Raw genomic sequence first — 19,490 nt, forward strand, 5'->3', positions numbered from 1 at the left:
ACAACAGTGACTTAGAGGAACTTATGAGTCTTCCTGATTGAGAATTTAAAGTTGCCATAATTAAAAAACTGAAAGAAGTTGAAAATGATATGGGAAAAATAATCAACGATATGGGGAAAATAATCAACAACCAGAAGAATGAAATTAAGTCCCTAAAGAGGGAAGTGAAAGAAATGCAGGAGTTCAAAGGATTAATGCAGGAGCTAAAGAACTCTGGGAAAAGCAAGCAAAGCAGAAGAGATGAAATGGAAGAACAAATAAGTACTCCCGAAGACACAGAAATAAAAAGAACCAAAACAGAAAAGGAAAGAGAAGTATGAAGGAAAAAGAATGAAGAAAGACTTCAGGAACTATCTGACTCCATGAGGAAAGGAAATATGAGAGTTATAGGAAACCCAGAAGGAGAGGAGGGAGACATAGGAACAGAGAAAATATTCAAGGAAATAATTGATGAGAACTTCTCAAATGTGAAGAAGGAGCTGAAAATAGACATAAAAGAAGGAAGTATTGCACACCAGAATTCCATGATGAAAGGAAAAATATAACAAGACACATAGCAGTAAAGCTCCCAAGAATCCAAGACAAAGAAAAAATAATGAAGCTGACAAGAGGGAAGAAACAGATATCATACAAGGGAAAACCAATCAGGCTGACATCAGACTTCACCAAAGAAACACTATGGGCAAGGAGAGAGTGGAGGGACATAGTCAACAAACTCTAAGACAATAAATGCCAATCAAGAATACTCTATCCTGCAAAGCTTTCCTTCCTCTATGAAGAAAGAATAAGGACCTTCCGAGACAAACAGAAACTCAGGAATTTCATTATGACTAAACCCCCACTCCAAAAAATACTACAAGGAGTCCTAAAGCTGGAACCAATACAGGATGAATAAGAAAGAAACAAGACAAAAAAATTATTAAAAAAATAAATAAAACCAGAGAAAAGACAAACAAAATGGCAAATACAGATGATAACATATCAATATTAACTCTAAATGTAAATGGACTAAACACTTCAATAAAAAGACACAGAGTCACAGGCTGGATTAAGAAACAAAACCCAGCCATTTAGCTGTCTCCAGGAAACATATTTAAATAAAAAAGATAAAAAAGATATAAGTAAAAAAAGATAACTAAAAAAGATAAAAATAGACTGAAAGTAAAAGGATGGAAAACAATCCTAAAAGCAAATGGACCAAAAAGAAGGCAGGAACATCTATGCTCATATCAGATAAAACAGATTTCAAACTCAAAAAGGTAAAAAGAGATCCCAACAGTCACTACATTATGATCAAGGGGACAATACTTCAAGAATAAATAACATTCATTAACATATACTCACCAAATGAAGGAGCACCAAAATCTAACAGAAAACTATTATCATCTCTGAAAACAGACATCAGAGAAAATATATATGTAGTAGAAGACTTCAACACACCACTATCAATAATGGATAGATCAATGAGACAAAAAATAAGTAAGGACACTAAAGCCCTAAATGAGGGGATCTAGAATTCACGGGCTTAACAGACCTCTATAGAACACTAACCCCAAAATATCTGAGTACCCATTTTTCTCAAGTGCACAAGGATCATTCTCCAGGATCAATCACACACTGGGACACAAGACAAATATCCACAAGTACACCAGGACTGAAATCATACCAACCATCTTCTCTGACCATGAAGGCATCAAACTAGAAATAAACCATAAAAAGAAGGCAAGGAATCCTCCTACCTCATGGAGATTGAAACCCACAATACTGGAAGAACACTGGATTAATGAGATCAAAGAAGAAATTTTAAAAAATACTTTGAGGTGAATGACAAGGAGCACACCAATTTCCTAAATGCATGGATGCAGCAAAATAAGTAATAAGAGGAAAATATATAAGGCAATACAGGCTCACATCAAGAAACAAGAAAGAACTCAAAGAAACAACCTAATCACACATCTCAAAGAACTAAAAAAAGAACAAAAAAAAACCCTAAAACCAGTAGAAGAAAGGAAATAATAAATTCAAGGCAGAAATAAATGAAATAGAAACTTAAAAAACAACCCAAAAGATGAATGAAAACAAAAGTGGGTTCTTCGAAAACATAAATAAAGGTTCATAAAGGAAAAACAGGAGAAAGCACAAATAGATAGGATCACAAATAAAAGAGGAGAAATCACAACAGACACAGCAGAAATCAAAAGAATAATCAGAAACTACTATGAACATTTATATGCAAACAAGTTCAACAATACAGAGAGATAGACAAATTCCTAAAACTTTACAATCACCCAAAGCTAGATAAAGAGGAAATAGAACCCCTAAACAGACCAGTTACAAGCAGTGAAATTGAAATGATAATCAAAACCCTCCCCAAAAACAAAAGCCCAGGACCAGATGGATTTACAAATTAATTCTACCAAACATTCAGAAGCGAACTAGTGCCTATCTTTCATAAACTCTTTCAAAAAATTGAGAAGGAAGGGACAATACTAAACATGTTCTGTGAACACATTACACTAATACCAAAACTGAATAAGGACAACACAAAAAAAGAAAACTACAGGTCAATCTCTCTAATGAACACTAATGCAAAAAACCTCAATAAAATTTTAGCTAACAGAATCCAACAATGTATCCATAAGATAATTCACAACGACCAAGTAGGATTTATTCCAGGGACACAAGGATGGCTCAAAATCTGAAAAACCATAAACCTAATCTAACACATCAACAGAAAGAAATATAAAAACCATATGATAATATCAATAGATGCTGAGAAAGCTTTCAACAAGTACAACATACATTTATGATAAAGGCCCTTGAAACTATCGGGATACAAGAAACATACCTCAACATCATAAAGGCCATATATGACAAGCCCATAGCCAATATCATTCTCAATGGTGAAAAGTTAAAGCATTTCCATTAAGATCTGGAACAAGACAGGATGTCCACTCTCACCACTGCTTTTCAATATAATACTGGAAGTCCTAGCCAGAGCAATAAGACAATATAAAGACATACAAGGAATCCAAATGGGGAAGGAAGAAGTTAAATTATCACTATTTGCAGATGATATAATAATGTACATAGAGAACCCCAAAAACTCCACAGAAAAACTAATCAAAGTCATCAAGCAGTTTAGTAAAACAGCAGGATGCAAAATCAACACCCAAAAATCAGTAGCCTTCCTATACACAAGAAGAAGAAGAAATCTGAAGACGAAATCAAGAAAACCATCCCTTTTGTTACTGAAACAAAAAAATCAAATACTTGGGAATAAACTGAACAAAAGAGGTAAAGGACCTGTGCAAAGAAAACTATAAAACACTGTTAAAAGAAATAGAAGAAGAAACAAAGAAATGGAAAGACATCCTTTGATCATGAACTGGAAGTATTAACATTATCAAAATGGCCATCCTACCAAAAGCAGTTTACAGATTCAATGCTATTCCAATAAAAATTTCAATGACATTCTTCAAGGAAATAGAACAAATATTGATGAAATTCGTATGGAGCCACCAAAAACCCTGAACACCCAAAGCTCTCCTGGAAAAAAAAAAAGAAGAAGGGAATGGAGGTATCACACTCCCAGACTTCAAGCTATACTAAAAAGCTGTAATAATCAAAACTGCATGGTATTGGAACAAGAACAGACACACGGACCAATGGAACTGAATAGAAAATCCAGAAATAAGCCCACAGATTTACAGTCAAATAATCTTTGACAAAGGAGCAAAGAATATGCAATGAATCAAGAAAGTTTGTTCAATAAATGGTACTGGGAAACCTTGGTTGCTACATGCAAAAGAATGAAGCTTGACTACTACCTTACACCATGCACAAAAATCAACTCAAAATGGATTAAAGAAGTAGACATAAGACCTGAAATCATAAAATATATAGAAGGAAATACAGATGAAACACTACATGACATACACCTCAGTAACATTTTTAAAGACACATCACCCAAAGCGGTGATAGTGAAGGCAAAGATCAACAGCTGGGACTACATCAAATTAAAGAGCAGCAAAAGAGATGGTAACCAAAACAAAGAGACACCCCAAGGATTGGGAGAAAATTTTTGCAGACAACACTAATGATAAAGGACTGATCACAAAAATCTACAAAGAGCTGATGAGGCTCAACAAAAACAAAGAAAATAACCCAGTCAAAAAATGGGAAGAAGAGCTAAAAAGGAAGTTCTCCAAAGAGGAAATGCAAATGGCCAACAGGCATATGAAAAAATGTTCAACATCACTTGCAATCAGGGAAATACAAATCAAAACTACAATGAGATACCATCTTACACCAGTGAGAATGGCACATATTAAAAAAAACTAGCAACAAAAAATGTTGGCGAGGATGTGGAGAAAAAGGAACTCTCCTGCACTGCTGGGAGTGCAAAATGATCCAACCACTATAGAATGGTATGTGGAGATTCCTCAACCTGCTAAAGATGGAGCTTCCATATGACCCAGCAATTCTACTCCTAGGTATTTACCCAAATGACACTGAAACATTAATTCCAAAGGGCACCTGCACCCCTATGTTTATAGCAGCACTATTTACAATAGTTGAGTTATGGAAACGACCCAAATGCCCAAAAATAGATGACTGGATCAAGAAGACGTGGTACATATATACAATGGAATATTACTCAGCAATCAAAAAAGATAAACTCATGCAATTTGCAGCAACATGGATGGACTGGAAGGGATCATGCTCAGTGAAATAAGCCAGAAAGAAAAAGAAAAATACCAGATGGTCTCACTCATAGCAGGAACCTAAATAAGGGACCAGGAAAAAGACTAATTACAATAAAGTAAAAATCAAAATCAACAAGCAACTATAAACCAGAGACACACTACAGCAGGGGGAGGAGGGAGTAGGATCAAAACAAGAGGAGTGGGAATTTTATGGGTACTATAACCAAGATGAAAATGCATACACTGTGCAAAAATGAAAAATGATGTGAAAAATATATAAAATTAAAAAAGAGAGAGAAAAAGAATATAAAAGATTGAAACCCCCCCCCAAAAAAAAAAACAGGGGTGGGAAGACTACAAGGGACTATGGTGATGGTGTACAGATGAATTGGTGGTGGGAATTTCACAGGGATTACAATGAGATGAGAAAGCATACATTGTATAAAAATGAAGGATGATGTAAAAATATATAAAATAATTTTTTTAAATAAAGTTCAATTTATTAAAGCCAAAAAAAGTGATGTTAATGAAGAACAACATTCATGAAGTTCAACATTCATGAAGTTGCCTTCCTCCTCCTGTGGACATGTCAGACCATCAACTTCTACTAAGGGTCTGGAGCTCACTTTTTTGCTCTAGCTCCTGTAGTATCTATCACCACCCTGCACCCACATGGAGTACATAATCAATATTCTTTGGGTAGTTGTGTTTATAGATGCATTATTCTCAAGCTTCTCATGTACAACTGGCAGACTCCAGAAATTTATGCAAAGTAAGTGAAATCTGAGTAGAATTCAGTTTTCCAGTACCACCCAAACCCACGAGCCACAGGACCAGCTGTCATTTATGTTTACTTTACTATGTTATTTATCTCAGGAAAAACTCTGATTAGCCTTTAATTTGTTGTAATAAATCTCTATTATCCCTGACATTATTTAGAAGATGTGGCTGCCTGATGAGTCAAGACAATGATATACAATGAAACTGCTGTAGAATTTGCCCTTCCCTTCAGTTAACGGTACCCTCCCAATTTCATTGAACAGCCTTACTCCAAACTAGTTCCAGGTCCAGCTGTAGAATAATAGGATTCACTGAAAGGCAAAAAAGGTAAGATCTTATCTTCTACCCACATGTTCCAGGAAGACTACCAAAATTTGGCTAGCTGGAACATAACAAAAGCACAGGAAGAGCCTGACAGTCACTGTCTTGTCACTGGCTTGCTCTCTTCCAATCTTTAGTTGGCAAGCCATCCTCTCCCATCTAGTGCAGGGATAGCAAAGAGACTAGCGGAAAAGCAGCCTGCAAGTAGAGTAGAAAGTGAATGTCACTCCTAGGGTAAAGTGAAAACCTGATTCTCCAGAGCACCATTCCACTAAGCAACATGGGAAAGATGTAAGAATCCAGACATGTTAACCACATGGCCAACCCACTGGCAATCTGCCACCCATCAATGGGAAGAAACCCAACATCAAAAGACTTCAGAACAGTACAAATCCCAATCACCTCCAACTATAGTCTCTTTAGCTGTTAAGGGATGTTCACTTATCACCACAACCACTTCAAAGGGGACTGGGTCTATTCTGACATTGCTAGAGGAACTGCTAGAATCTAAGACATTCCCTACCAGGCATAGTATGTAGAGAGATTTAGCTCACTTGTTCTCAGGTCATGCCTTGCACATGGACTTCCACTTAAGCACACAATCTCTCACAGATAATGTCCACACTATTCCCTGTTACGAGCCCAGGCCTAGCTGGTCACTTCTACCAGAGGCCTGGTGGGCTAACAAACAGGGAGCAGTGCCCTAGTACAGCTAGTCAGACCCCAGGCTAGAGAATCTTCTCTCTCCCAGGCATGGTGTGAGGAGGGGAGAGAAGGTATAAGCAGAACATGGGCTGTAGTTTCCGGCTGCCATTGGTTTGGCCAGATTCTGCCAAAGTTAACTGAGTTAACACTGTAGCTTCCATGTTTAACAACAAACCTGTGTGAAACCAGATTTCCTAGGACGGCTATGATAAAAATTAATTTTCAAAACATGCTGGACTCTAGAAATACTTTTAGAATTGCATTGGTGAATATGAACCCTAGGCTATATATTATTAAAAAAAAAAATGCAGACATGTCAGGATGCATCAGTTTAATGTTGTCAAATGTTTCTTAGGGGAAAAAAGACTGCCCGTCACTAAATATTTTTTTTTTCTGTTTTAAAATGTCAAATAACCTTTCTCTAGGAAATGACCATATGAGTAGATGAGTATTATATATGGTGCACCCCTAACAAATGTTGGTAATTTCAAGTTTATTCTCAGGTTTTGCTTACTTGCGAAATCTAAATTCTGGGACTCCTTACTAACAAAATCTCTTCCAAGGCCCCTAAGAGATATATTTTCTTCTCAAGTTGATGGTGAGCTAAAAGGTCACAAAGAAAGAAAATAGCAAAGCCAATCCTGTGTCTAAATTCCCAGCTGGGCAAGTATGCCATGAGGCCTTCTATGGGGTATAGCATTTTTTTGTTTGTTTGTTTTTAACTCTGTGAAAAATTTAAATCATTTTTTTTGTTTCAACAAAACTTTATTTCTTATTATTTCAATAAGACTTTATTAGTACATAAAATACATTTAAATAAATATCACTTTTATTCACAAAGTAGAATTTGGCCAAAGGAGATTATAAAACTGTCTCATTTTAAAACTATAAAGTCTAGATACCATATACCATTTTAAGGATGTGTTTCAACACAGCACTTTTATCCACAAATACCCAATGTATAAGTAATCAGCTATTTTCCATGAGTAGTATGATATTACCAGCCAATGCCAGTAAAAGCCTGTTGTATACATGGCCCTATATAACACTGTCAATAATAATTTTTCCAATCAGAGACATATTTATGTGCTAGGCCAGTAAACCCAAAGTGGGCAGTTTTGAGAATGCAACAGAAAAAAAGTTTAAGAAACTAAAAATGAAAATTAGGTGACATAATTTTAAGGTAAGAAAAGCTGAAGTACTGGTCTCCATTTATGTAAAGGGATACTGGAAAATAAGCAATTTTTAACCCTTTTCTTCCACAGACTTGAAAGAGCTAAATTCCAAACTTGTTGCTGTGAAAGTCACTACAGAGGGAGAGCTAGTCATGACACACCACCTGGATAATGTTTGTTTCTAGACCTCTAATTGATCATAATTGAAAACGGATGCTCTTCCAAAATATCCTCATCTGTCAGATAAGCAGCTAAATTCAGCCAGCTTCCCCAGGCCTCCAACACCAAAACACTCTGGCTGGCTCCCACAGTAATGAAGAGGCCTGCCCTGACAATAGCATAAGACTTGTGCCCATTAACATGCACCCCCAAACAGAGACCCTCTGAAATCCTTCATGGTGTAGCCCTCACAGCGCCTTTGTCTGCTATTTCCAGCCCCTTGTCCTTACTGTTAGTTGACTCTTACCTCAATTTACTGTTAGTCACATCTAATCCATCATCTGCAGATATGACTAATGACTTGCCTTTCAGGGTCTTATTATTCTGTTTGGGTAAATGGGTGAACTGGCAATTGCTGTCAAGGGAAACAGAAGAGATGCTGAATTAATGAGAATGGTTAATTTGAATTTTCAAAAGTGATTTAACAGACCAGGCTGCTTTGAACAGAAATCTGCAACTCAGATATTCTGACCTTTTAAATGCCATCAAAAGTGTAATATAAGTGTACTTTACTTCTGCCTATAGTAGCATAAATCAGAATAACTGGCTTAATTAGTTTTGTTTGTAGTAAGCTGAGTTATGAAAAAACACAACTCCTAGAGAGCAGTTGGTGTTGCCATCTGGCCCTTCCCTTTGCTCCAGGTCTTTCCCTTCTGCTTCTTGACGTCCAGAAGCAGACAGTCCTCCAGATACACAGCATTCTGGCTTGTGAATGCAAGCGGATGTTTGAGGACAGGACTATCTTCAAGAGATTGTTCATCTGGAAAGAATGTGGTCTTGAGGTGGAGAGAGTCCATGCAGGCTAGGAGCAGATGCATCTCAGTCATTGTCCACCCAGCTCTGAGCTATGCACCCTCTCTGCTGAGTCAGAATCAACAGACCTGCACTCACCTTCTCTAAGTCTGCTCTTCTTTGCTACCTCTCTAAGCCAGAGTCTACTGATGTTCACCTTAACTAATTCTCATCCTTGCTGATCTCTGATTTAAGGAATTTCCAATAAGAATGGGGAAGAATGTTTCACAATTCCATTTATGGTCTTTATTGTTAATATGACCCCTACCTCAAGTGGCCTTAAAGTCTAGAAGAATCAAAGTTTCTTTTTGTAAAAGTGATTCCATGCCCGGGGAGTCTTGATTTTAGTCTTCCACTAACTAGCAACTGGCCTTCGGCAATTCACTTTACTTTTTGGAAGTAAATTCTTTCACTCAGAAAATGGCAAAGTTAAACTAGATAAAATGTAGAGTACTTCACACTTTGAGATCTATGATTCTGCAACTTCCTAAACTAAACACAACTCTAGACTCATAATTTCAATCTATTCTTTTAGCATCAAAATGAACATACATTCTCAGTTAACTGAACTAATGATAAAACATACAGTTAAGAAGCAACTATAGACACTCAGGAAGCTGTAACTAGAGGCTATAGAGCAAAATCCTGAGTTTCATGCAACACTGAGTAAAACATCTGACTGAAAAGTCAATTCACTCAAGAAGCATCAGAGACTACCTTCAAATTCTTAGAAATCAAAAGTTAGCCAAAACAGCCTATCTCTCAACCACAGATAGCAGGAGGTAAAAGTGGTGCTGTAAATATTTTATCTATAAGGTATTTGTAAAATTCTAAGATGCAAGGATTCACTTTCCTTTAAAACTGAAAATGGAAATGAAAAGGAAGTATAAAAAGTCATTCAATATCTAAGTCTAATGCATTTAATGTTCTACTAAATATAAATACAAAAACATTAACTACTCTGTGTGTGTGCAATTGTGGAGAATGAAAAAAAAAAATAACTGAAATAAGTCTGAGCAATCACTAAACCCAACCTTCCTCTCAAGCACATGCTATCTCATAGAAGAGCCTACAGAGAACTAAATAACTAAGGACTTGAAGGGGGGAAAAACACTAAAGGAAATATTACTCCTGAAGTTTTTACTTATCTGTTAACTGAATGTGGGCCTAGTTTCAATTCAGAGCTATGTCCTGAGACATAGATAACGATCTAAGTACAAGCTTTATAATACACATAACTCTAACACGTGAAAACTATAAAAGACCCAAATGTGGTTGAATTACCCCATTACTGTCATTTATTTTCGGGACAGGGATACAACCAGTATTGCCTGCATAGAGGCGATAATGCAACCTGTTATTCCTCTGCCATTTTCCCCTTTTCTAAACACCTCTTCTGTCTCTTTGAAACTTAAGGACCCTCTGTCTTAGAAAGCACAGCTACTCTTTTTATTGGAAACTCTTGAATGGCACTCTAAAGAGGAAGCAATTTATGTCAGGAGCAGCAATAACTTGATCCTCACTCTTTTGCAGAGACTCTTAAAAATTAGAGCTGAAATTTCATATCTGTATTCCCAAGTGTCCCATGGTCTACTTGACATTGAATCTCAAATTTCCTAAAACTCTTGAAACTCAGCCCATTTTAAACATGAAACTATTCTTAATATGTCCCAGAATCAAATTCAAAATAATTTTCCTCAAATGTGCACAATGCTTACCATCAATATTATATATGAAAGCACTGTTTTAAAGGTAGGTGATTGTGTTAAAGTATCTAAGAAGCAAATGCATTTGAGTTCCTCTATTACAGAAATATCTCAATTTTTTTTTACAAGATTTATTTATTTAGTTATTTATATAAGCACTGGGTACAGGTCAGAAGTGCGGGAGGGTGAGAGAATTCACTAGAATCAGAGGGGAGAGCAGAGCAGGCAGACCTACGAAGTACACTGCTGAGGGGAGCAGCAGGCGGCAGGAGAGGTCTGCACACCATGTGGGACCCTCACCCGGTGGCCAGGAATCGAACCCGTGCTGCAGAGGCTGCGGGCAGCTTTGCAATCCAGCGCTCAACCACTGCGCCACCAGGAGGCCCTAAACATAGTTCTTTTTTTAAAAAATAGCCAACTAAAGCCAATGAATGTAGGATCTCGCAGTTCCATCCAAAGCAAGATGTTTTGAGGCCTCTAGTCATCACAAGTGGCTGAAACTTGAGAACTAAGGTCATAAACTTCAGTCAGGAAAACTTAATCCATCAAGAACACGCTGACCCAATGGCACTACACAAGTAAAACAGCACCACTTTTTTTTTTAAAGGTCTGGCTTCACACTCTTATTTCTGACCAGTGAAACTTGACCAAGATCCCCATGACAATGTTTCCAGAATAACCTATTGTGACTGAGTAAATATGTAGTCCTGCAGCAAATCTCTGAATTGTACTCATTTGACATTTAGAAAAACTAACTTCCCTTTCCCTTTCCTAGTCCTAAAGTAAATTACAAAGAAAAATACAACAGTTCAACAGTTACATGTTTTCTATCCTCTGAAAGAAGATACAATGAATTAAAAAATATACTTAACTGATTTCATGTGGGTCTCAAGGACTGACCATGATCAGTTGAAAGAGGTTCTTAGTTGATTTCAGAGCAGAAACTGGCCTATGTGACTAAGTACTGGGAATACATTTGAAAACTTGTTTGACTAAACATAATCAAATGAATGTTGTTCAGATGCAATATCCAAGTCAATAAAAATGCATGTGTGAATATACATACACATACCCGTACAACATACACATGATAGATACAATGTCCTTAGGTGCAAGATGAAAATGGTCCCTTAGGTTTAAAGAATGTTTATAGCTTTGTACTACTATTTCCAGTGGAGATGAAAACCTTACACTTTATAAGAAAATACCTTCGTAAGCCATCTAGATCTTCTAGTAATAAATAGTTTTCCTTTCTGATACTTTGCAATTTCATAAATTATATTTGTACTATTAAGCATCCTATGTCACTATCTCAAAAAGTATTCCTATGATAAATACAATATGCCCTGCACAGTACAATAGTGTATTCTGTTTTTCAAATCTTAAATTTGTACAGGTTACCAAATGATAATGCTAAACTTGAAGATCACAAACTATTATCTCATTCTTTAACCATCTGCCTGTCAGTTCACACGAACAAAAATACAGAGGATCTCAATTAAAATCAGCTGTAGAATTATATAAGCGTTGAAATTTTTTTTCTAAAGGACACAGCATTTCTATTCTCTAAATTCATTTATAAGTGATGTTCTAACTTTTTCTAAGCAAAATAGAAGATTTATGAGGGCAATTATTCATGCTATAGTGCACCAATACTTAATTTACTTGCTTTAGAGAAGCCCCGCTGGGCTCTCCCCACACAGGTTATCTTCCCCTCAAGGACATGGCAATTTTGTATTATCGGTGTTTTTCATTCTCCTATTAATAACCTCAACATGGGATAAGGAACAGCCTTAAAATACAGGGTAAAACTTGTAAACTGTGAGATTTTCAATGCAGTATTCTCCTGTGGATAATATTCATTAGCATGGCAGGCACTGTGTGGCCGACATGTGCCATCAGTGTCCAAGTGGCTTAGAAACCTACTGTAAGGGCAGAACTGGACCACTGAGCAGGTTTTCTGATCCAGCAGACTGGGTAAAGGAGCAGTCAGAGTCCTCAGTGGTTTTTTGCAGGTCTTTTATTGGGTTTCACCAGGCATATGGCAGGCAGGGGTGCTGGCTGGGGGGCTGGGGGGCTGGGAGGCCTCCCAGGCCCCAGCAAGTCTTCACTCTATCTGGGCTCTCTGGCGTTCATTCTGCTGCTTCTCGGCTTCTCTTTCAGCTTCTGCTTCGGCTTCTCCTGGCGTCCAGGTGACGCCGCCCTTAAAAGCACAGTCTTAGCCCAGGTGTACCCACTCCAGGTGCCGCCATCAGGCATGCATTCAGGATCAGAGGGTTCCCTCATCTATCCTGATGGCGGGAGGGCAGAAAAGCCTGATATTTTTCCTTACCCTACACCTACACACCTATTTATTCATCCTGACATGAAGGCTTTAAACAGCAGTGCTGATGCTATGAATCTCCCACTACCACATCACCCCTGGACTGTCTTCCCTCCCCTGTTTTGACCTCTCTCCTCCCCTTCCCCTTCTGTGTGCCTCAGATCTATAATTTGCCTGCAAACTGTACAAAAATGAACAATGTAAGAAAACAGAAAAAAATTAAAAAATTAAACCAAGAAATAAAAGTAGTGTTGAGCTACTCACATAAGAGAGCTCTCTACATTAACCTAAGAGCCCCACACAGCAAAAGCTTGTATTTTTTACCTAAACCCCTAAAAATAGAGCATTGTCAGAGCACCTGGGTCTGGGGTTGAGGGTAAAGGTTTTACAGTACATGCCGGATCAGCCCTTCTGAGTCCTAGAATTCAGCAAGTGGAAGGAAGAAACAAACTTTCTACTTCTGAGGAAGCCCCAGTGCTTGAGAGCTTCCCTCCACCAAAGCCTGGCCTAGACTGGTGTCACTCATCAGAATCACCTGAATAAGCTCTGCAGCGCGCTCCAGGCCAGACAAATCCAATTTACATCTGAGCGTGGGGCCTTGACACTGTTTTTTTTGTTTTTTCAGAACTACCCGAGTGATTTTAATCTGCAGGCAGATGGAAGTTACTACTCTAAAGCAACAGTTTTGAATAAGAGGTTATTTACCCCTGACATCTGACAGTGTCTGCAGACATCTTACCTGTCACAAGCAGGGGGCTGCTGACAGACAGTGCTAGGGATGTTGTAAACTTCCCAAAATGCACAAACACTCCCTCACAATAAAGAATAACCTGGTTCTAAGTGCTAATAGTGTACTGTTGGGAAACCTTGTTCTAGAGAAAAAGTGGATGGGATAAACAGCCTGTTTCTTCTATCTCTAGAGATACTCAAAAAAGCAATGAGCAGCTCCCAGGAGGCAGACATGACCCTGACATTCCATCCAGCAAGGCCAAATGAGTTCTGAATGGCCCTTGAGAACACAGTAAATAATGAACTCCCTCACATGGGCCCTCCTTGGCTAGGGTGATGCTGAAGGAGGGCATGACGCTGCTCACTGAAACAGGAGCTAAGATGGCAAAGTAAATTCAAAGGATAATTACTTACACAATTTTTCACAAGAAGATAAGAAATGAAGACTAAATTTTTTCTTCCTTTGATTCCATCTCAGTTGCTGGTAAGCAGCAACATGTGCTTCTAGAATTGAGATTACTGGTATTACTTTTTCATCTAGATTAACACTGTCCAATGGATGAACTGCTGCTAAGGGGCCCTGATCATCAGATCATCTATATCTGAAAAGTCAATAGAGCTATTGCTAAAAGAACCTGAATCATCTACAACATGCAGACCAGATAACTACAAAGTTATCTGTTGAAAAGCAAAGATCTGTTAGCTGGTATCTGGAAGCAAAGCCCTTGGTTTCATTGTGAAAAGGAAACTTTGACACAGAAAGTTAACCTAATCTTGTATTTCAATGGAATCAGATAAATGAATCCCCACTCTCAACCACGCTGAGGCTCTCTGTTTGTGTTCATGTTTAGCTAGAAGTGACCATTCAATTACTTTAAATAATAAATAAGAACACAGCAAGTTAAATGAAGAGATATAAACCATAATATCTCAATGTGATAAGTGTTGAATCCACCCAACCTTTGCAAATACAATTCTCTACACATTGAAAAGAAATAGCTAACTAACTTCTAAGGAAGTAAACACATTCATGAACATTTTATTCTTTAAGGGTTTTTGTTTTTCTTTTTTTTTTTATTTTCACTCAGCTACCTTAAATGGTTATATAGCCTTAAATACTTTTAAGAGAGGAAAAGTACCTAACCTTCATCTTTGCACTACAGTTGGAAATTAAGCCAACTGCTTTAAACAAAGTTTATCAATTTCTTCATGCACTAAGTTTGTAATAGAAAACACAGGAATATTTAAAGATGCCCAAGATACAGTCAACAAACTAATGATCTTTCTGTGTGCGCATGTGTGTGTTTGGAGAGAGTGCATATCCCTGAGGTAGGATAATATCTCTCCAATACGTATTTCATGTCTTTCATTCTGCCAAGATGCATACACTCTTCCTACTTGCTTTCACCTGCTTTTGTTCATGGCAAAAAATGCAAGCATTTATCCAAAACACTCATCACACCAACAATTCTTTCAATGACTCAGCAAATCTGCGATTTGGGATTAACTTCACTACTGGTTCCTAGCAGTTTATTCAACCAAAGTGTGTAGGGATTTAAAAATATGAAAAATCATGGCCTACCATCCATATCGAAAATTAATTTGCAACAGCAGGATAAATACAAGCTACGAATACCCAAGTTTATAGGTTGATGATCCATAAATATCTCATTGTGCCATTTCATTTTCCAATTAATTCCTGAAATGAAAAGATAATGCAAATGTGCTACAAATATACTTTGGTGAGGATATCAGCTGTCAGCAGATTTGTCACTCAAAAATGAGAACAGTAAACAAATGCAGTGTTATTCTAAATAATGCATCCATGTTACATTAAATTTTTAACTAAATAGAATTGGTAACTTAAAAAATAATTACCTGACCCAAGTTTCTGAATCCAAGAAGTAAACCATAATATGCCATCCTTATCTATCTACCTATCTACCTACCTATCTGTGTATCTACCTTACTTGATGCAAGGCATTGTTTAAAAGTTGCATCTAAAATCTGTTTTTTGTTTTTTTTTTTTTAATACAAGCCTTTTTTTTTTTTTTGAAAGATTTATTTATTTATTTATACAAGCATTGGGTACAGTCAGAAGCGAGGGAGGGTGACAGAATTCACCAGAGCCAGAGCGGGGAGCAGAACAGGCAGAAGGGCCAAAGTACACTGCTGAGGGGAACAGCGGGCGGCAGGAGAGGTCTGCGCGCCATGTGGGACACTCGCCAGTGGCCAGGGATGGAACTGACGCTGCAGAGGCGACTGGCAGCTTCGAAACCCAGCACTCAACCGCTGTGCCTCCGGGGAGGCCCTAAAATCTTTACTTGTAAGTTGATTAAATTAGAGGAGCTCCTTATTAAAAGAGTCCTTTCAGAAGAATTATTTGGAAAGTGAACCACCTGCTCCTAAGTAATATTTTTGTTTCAACATACAAAGTTTCCTTAAAATAGTACACACATTTACTGCTCATGCTCATTAAAAAGTCATCAAGAAATAGAAAAGGTATTTCCCCGTTAACCCATTACCCCTGAAGACAAGCTTCATGGCCAATGGCCCACATCATGATAGTAACACAACCAACACTTCTTTTAAATGACTTGGTCCCTTGTGAGAACTACACAGTCAAGGCTGCCCATAGCAATCAGGGAGGCCTCCCTGCCCCTCCTGAGAAGTGAATGAAGCCTCAGCCCACTTGGTACAAGTCACCCGAAGCCAGGAAGCCTCAACCCAACAGGTAAATTGGCTTCACCCAGCTTCCACCTCCCAGCAAGAGCAACTGAGAAAGTACATCTTCCCATCTTTCCCACCCTCTCTGGTTCCATTTGCACTTAAAAGAACACTGGATGCACTAAAAGCCAAGCTTCAGGAGTCAATTTTCAGCACTATGAGAAAAGGATTAGGATGAAATAGAATCCAACAGATAAATCCCCAAGTACAATATTGAAAATTTACCCCTTTGTGTCACTGCTAAAATTGTCAACCTGCACCATTACTCAGAGTTGGCTGCACAGACTCCAGAACAGCTTCAAATAAATCATAAAACCTCCAATATTTTGAATGAAAAAACCAACAGTTTATAAAACCAATCATTTTAGTTCTAACTCAACCATAAGTAACATAAAAGGATTGTGAGGGTTTTTTTTTTTTTTTTCAAGAATGATTTTTTTCTCTCTTGAGTTCAAAGTGGTTTCAGAACCAAGATGCAGAAAATTAAACCTCTTCTAAAAGGTTTAAAAGCTCGGGTTTAGAGCCGCCTCAGCAAATGCAAGGGATGTTATGCTTTGGAAACCAAAGAAGCATCCAAATACATCTGTACATTTAAAAGACGAACATTTAAACAACAGGCCAAGATGTCTCATAATGTCAAAAAGCACTTTTCAGATTCAGTTTAGGGGAGTTGGTGAGTGGGTTGGGTGGATTTTGAGTAGGAAAGAGAATCATTTGATCCATTTAAGATGCAAAGAAAAGACACATTTTCCCCAACACAAGGGAAAAATCCTCAAGGTAAAGTAAGGTATAGTAATAGGCACTCAGGCAACCCAACATCAAGCTTATTTAGGGACACCACATTTCCTTTTAATGTTTTATTGTTTATCATACTAAATATTCATTTATTCCTACACACAAGCTAGTGACTGGATTCAAACACCTTTTGGTTACCGATTCCACAAGTGGGTTCTAGTGGAAACTTCAGGTAACTAGAAAAATGCCCAAGTTCAAAATGGGAGAATCTTAGAGTGGTTCTGTTCAGCTTCAATATTCAGAATCTCACCCTGACCAAGACCCAGGAGTTAATGTTCTTCTTTCTCCAGACCCCCTCATCCATAATCTTCTCCAAGCTTCCCTGACAAGTAAAACAGTATAAACTAAAACAAATGAAGGAAAAGAACCACATCATGATCTCAGGACAGATATGTGTTCTGTACCCCTGAGCCTGGCCTGTACTTTCTCATGTAGCTGGAATGCCCTTCAGCATTGTTAGCTTTTGCACCCCATTTCCCCCGCACATACTGACCCACCATTCATGCCACTGTAGACACTCCGGTGATGGGGTGACAAGTCCTCCTGCGCCGACCTTCGGAGAGTGCCTTCGCGGCTGCCTCCACCACCGCCTCCACCTCCTCCACCCGCATGTTTGTGATCAGGGCTCACCGCATAATGCTGTTTGAGGTGCTCGGGGCTGGTACCCCTGGCTCTGGGCAGATGCTCCAGGCTGCCACTGAGGGCATGCTTCTGAAGATGCTCAGGGCTGCCTCCGCTGTGCCTGGCATGTTCAGGGCTGCTCCCCGGCCTGTGCTTCTGGAAGTGTTCTGGGCTCCTGCTCAGCACGTGCTTGGGCAGCATCTCTGGGCTGCTCCCAGGGTGAGGGTGCCTTTGCTGTTCAGGACTGCCCTTGCACAAGGGTTTGTGGTGTTCAGGGCTCGGCCCTTTGAGTGCTTTAGAGTGGTCTTGAGTCCCAGTGGCCCTGGGTTTCTGTAGGTGCTCAGGACTGGTGCTCCTGTGCTTGGAGTGCTCTGGGCTGCCCTCTCCCCGGGACTTCTGCAGGTGCTCAGGGCTGCTGGTGCTCGCATGGTGCTTGTGGTGGTCCGGGCTGTCAGTGCTGCCTGTGCTAGAAGTGCTGCTGCCATCACCCACATCCCGCACATAGGGGGCAGTGGTGGCAGCAAGCTGGCACAGGCTGGCCTGGCTGTCGATGGAGCAGCGGCTGCCTGCACAGCCCGCACCTTTCTCCTCATCCAGCAGCACACAGAGCTCCTTCAGCTCCATGTTCTCCTTCACCACCTCCTCCTGCTTCACCTCCAGCTCCTTCAGCTTCTGCAGGTATAAGGCCACCTCCTTGTGCATCACCCCAGCAGTGTAGCGGCCCAGTCTCTGCCACTCCCGGGACACCCTCTTGCCTTTCTGCCGGTCATCGTCAAGGAAACAGCAGAGGTCCCTCAGCTCCTGGTTGTCCTCCTGGAGTTTCTGGTTGATATCCTGAAAAGAGAGACAAAGCTAATCAAAGGAGGCATTGGTAGGCCCATTCTTTCTAGAAGCCAGAGAGTCTGGAATAAGTGAATTGTCTGTGATGTCAGGTGAGAGGGTAAGAGGAAGCTGAAGATTTGTAGCTCTGATTACAAATAAAAATAGGTATTAGTAATGCTTCCTGCCCAATGCACTACTTGCATTATCTCATCTAATTTTCACCAAAACACTTAGGAGATGATTATTAATGGTTCTTGTACAAAAGGGGAAACATAGCTGTCACAAAGCTTTACTTGTCCAAGGTCACCCAGTCAGTGTTTGCAAGAGCAGTCAATTAACAGGAAGTCAAAAAAAAACAAGAAGTGGTGAGGAACTGTCCCAATTTCAAGGAAGTAAGAAGGCTGCTTGAGACCTGGGAAATGTTTAATGGTTCCAGGGCATCAGGCCTTTTGGTGTTGTTTTAGCCCATGGCACAGGATGAACAGCACAATCCCCCATGGGGAACAGTATAACTGCTTTCAAGTGGCCCTCCAGCACTGCACACCGAACCCCAACTTTCCACACCCATTTGATGCCTCCTGGACAGGGTATCACACACCCCACAGAGCAATGCTAAGCTCCTCAATGGTACCTCCATCCAGCCCTCCTATCATTCTTTATGAGACTCTAGGGCTATTCCTGGCACATCCCTTCCCTCACCTTCTGAGTCAAATAAGTCTTCTGAACTCCATCTGCTAAGTATCTCTCATCTTGTCACTCCCAGATTTAAAACCCTCATTGTTTCGCACCACCCTTAGGACAAACCGTAGCGCCCTTCAAGAGTCACAAGGCCTTCATCCTCTGACCTGGCCTAGCATGGATGGCAATTCATTAGTTCATCTGAAAACACTTAGGAAGCATTTACCACGTTCCGGGTACCAGTCTATGGACACAGCTAAGCCCTTGACATCCCTGTCCCTTTCATTTCCGTGACAAAGACTGGCAAAAAGCAAGCTGAGAACATAACATCATGTAGTGAATGTGCCAGGAGAAAAGCGAAAGCAAATTAAAAAAATCTAGTTTTTTA

At 39.3% G+C, this 19,490-nt stretch overlaps 1 protein-coding gene across 6 annotated transcripts in view; it reads right to left on the reverse strand.

The window, feature by feature from the left end:
• The window catches only part of CCDC85A (coiled-coil domain containing 85A), a gene marked incomplete at both ends in the record, with an annotated part of 210,387 nt that overhangs the window by 184,470 nt on the left and 6,427 nt on the right, over positions 1 to 19,490 (reverse strand). For all 6 annotated transcript variants that reach the window (XM_084235412.1, XM_084235411.1, XM_084235410.1 and 3 more), the window contains one exon: positions 17,479 to 18,436. In XM_084235412.1, the coding sequence (XP_084091538.1) occupies positions 17,479 to 18,436 (958 nt within the window). The remainder of the gene's footprint in view (positions 1 to 17,478; positions 18,437 to 19,490) is intronic.

This window comes from Talpa europaea (genome assembly GCF_964194135.1).
Source record: "Talpa europaea genome assembly, chromosome: 6".
Lineage (NCBI taxonomy): Eukaryota > Metazoa > Chordata > Mammalia > Eulipotyphla > Talpidae > Talpa > Talpa europaea.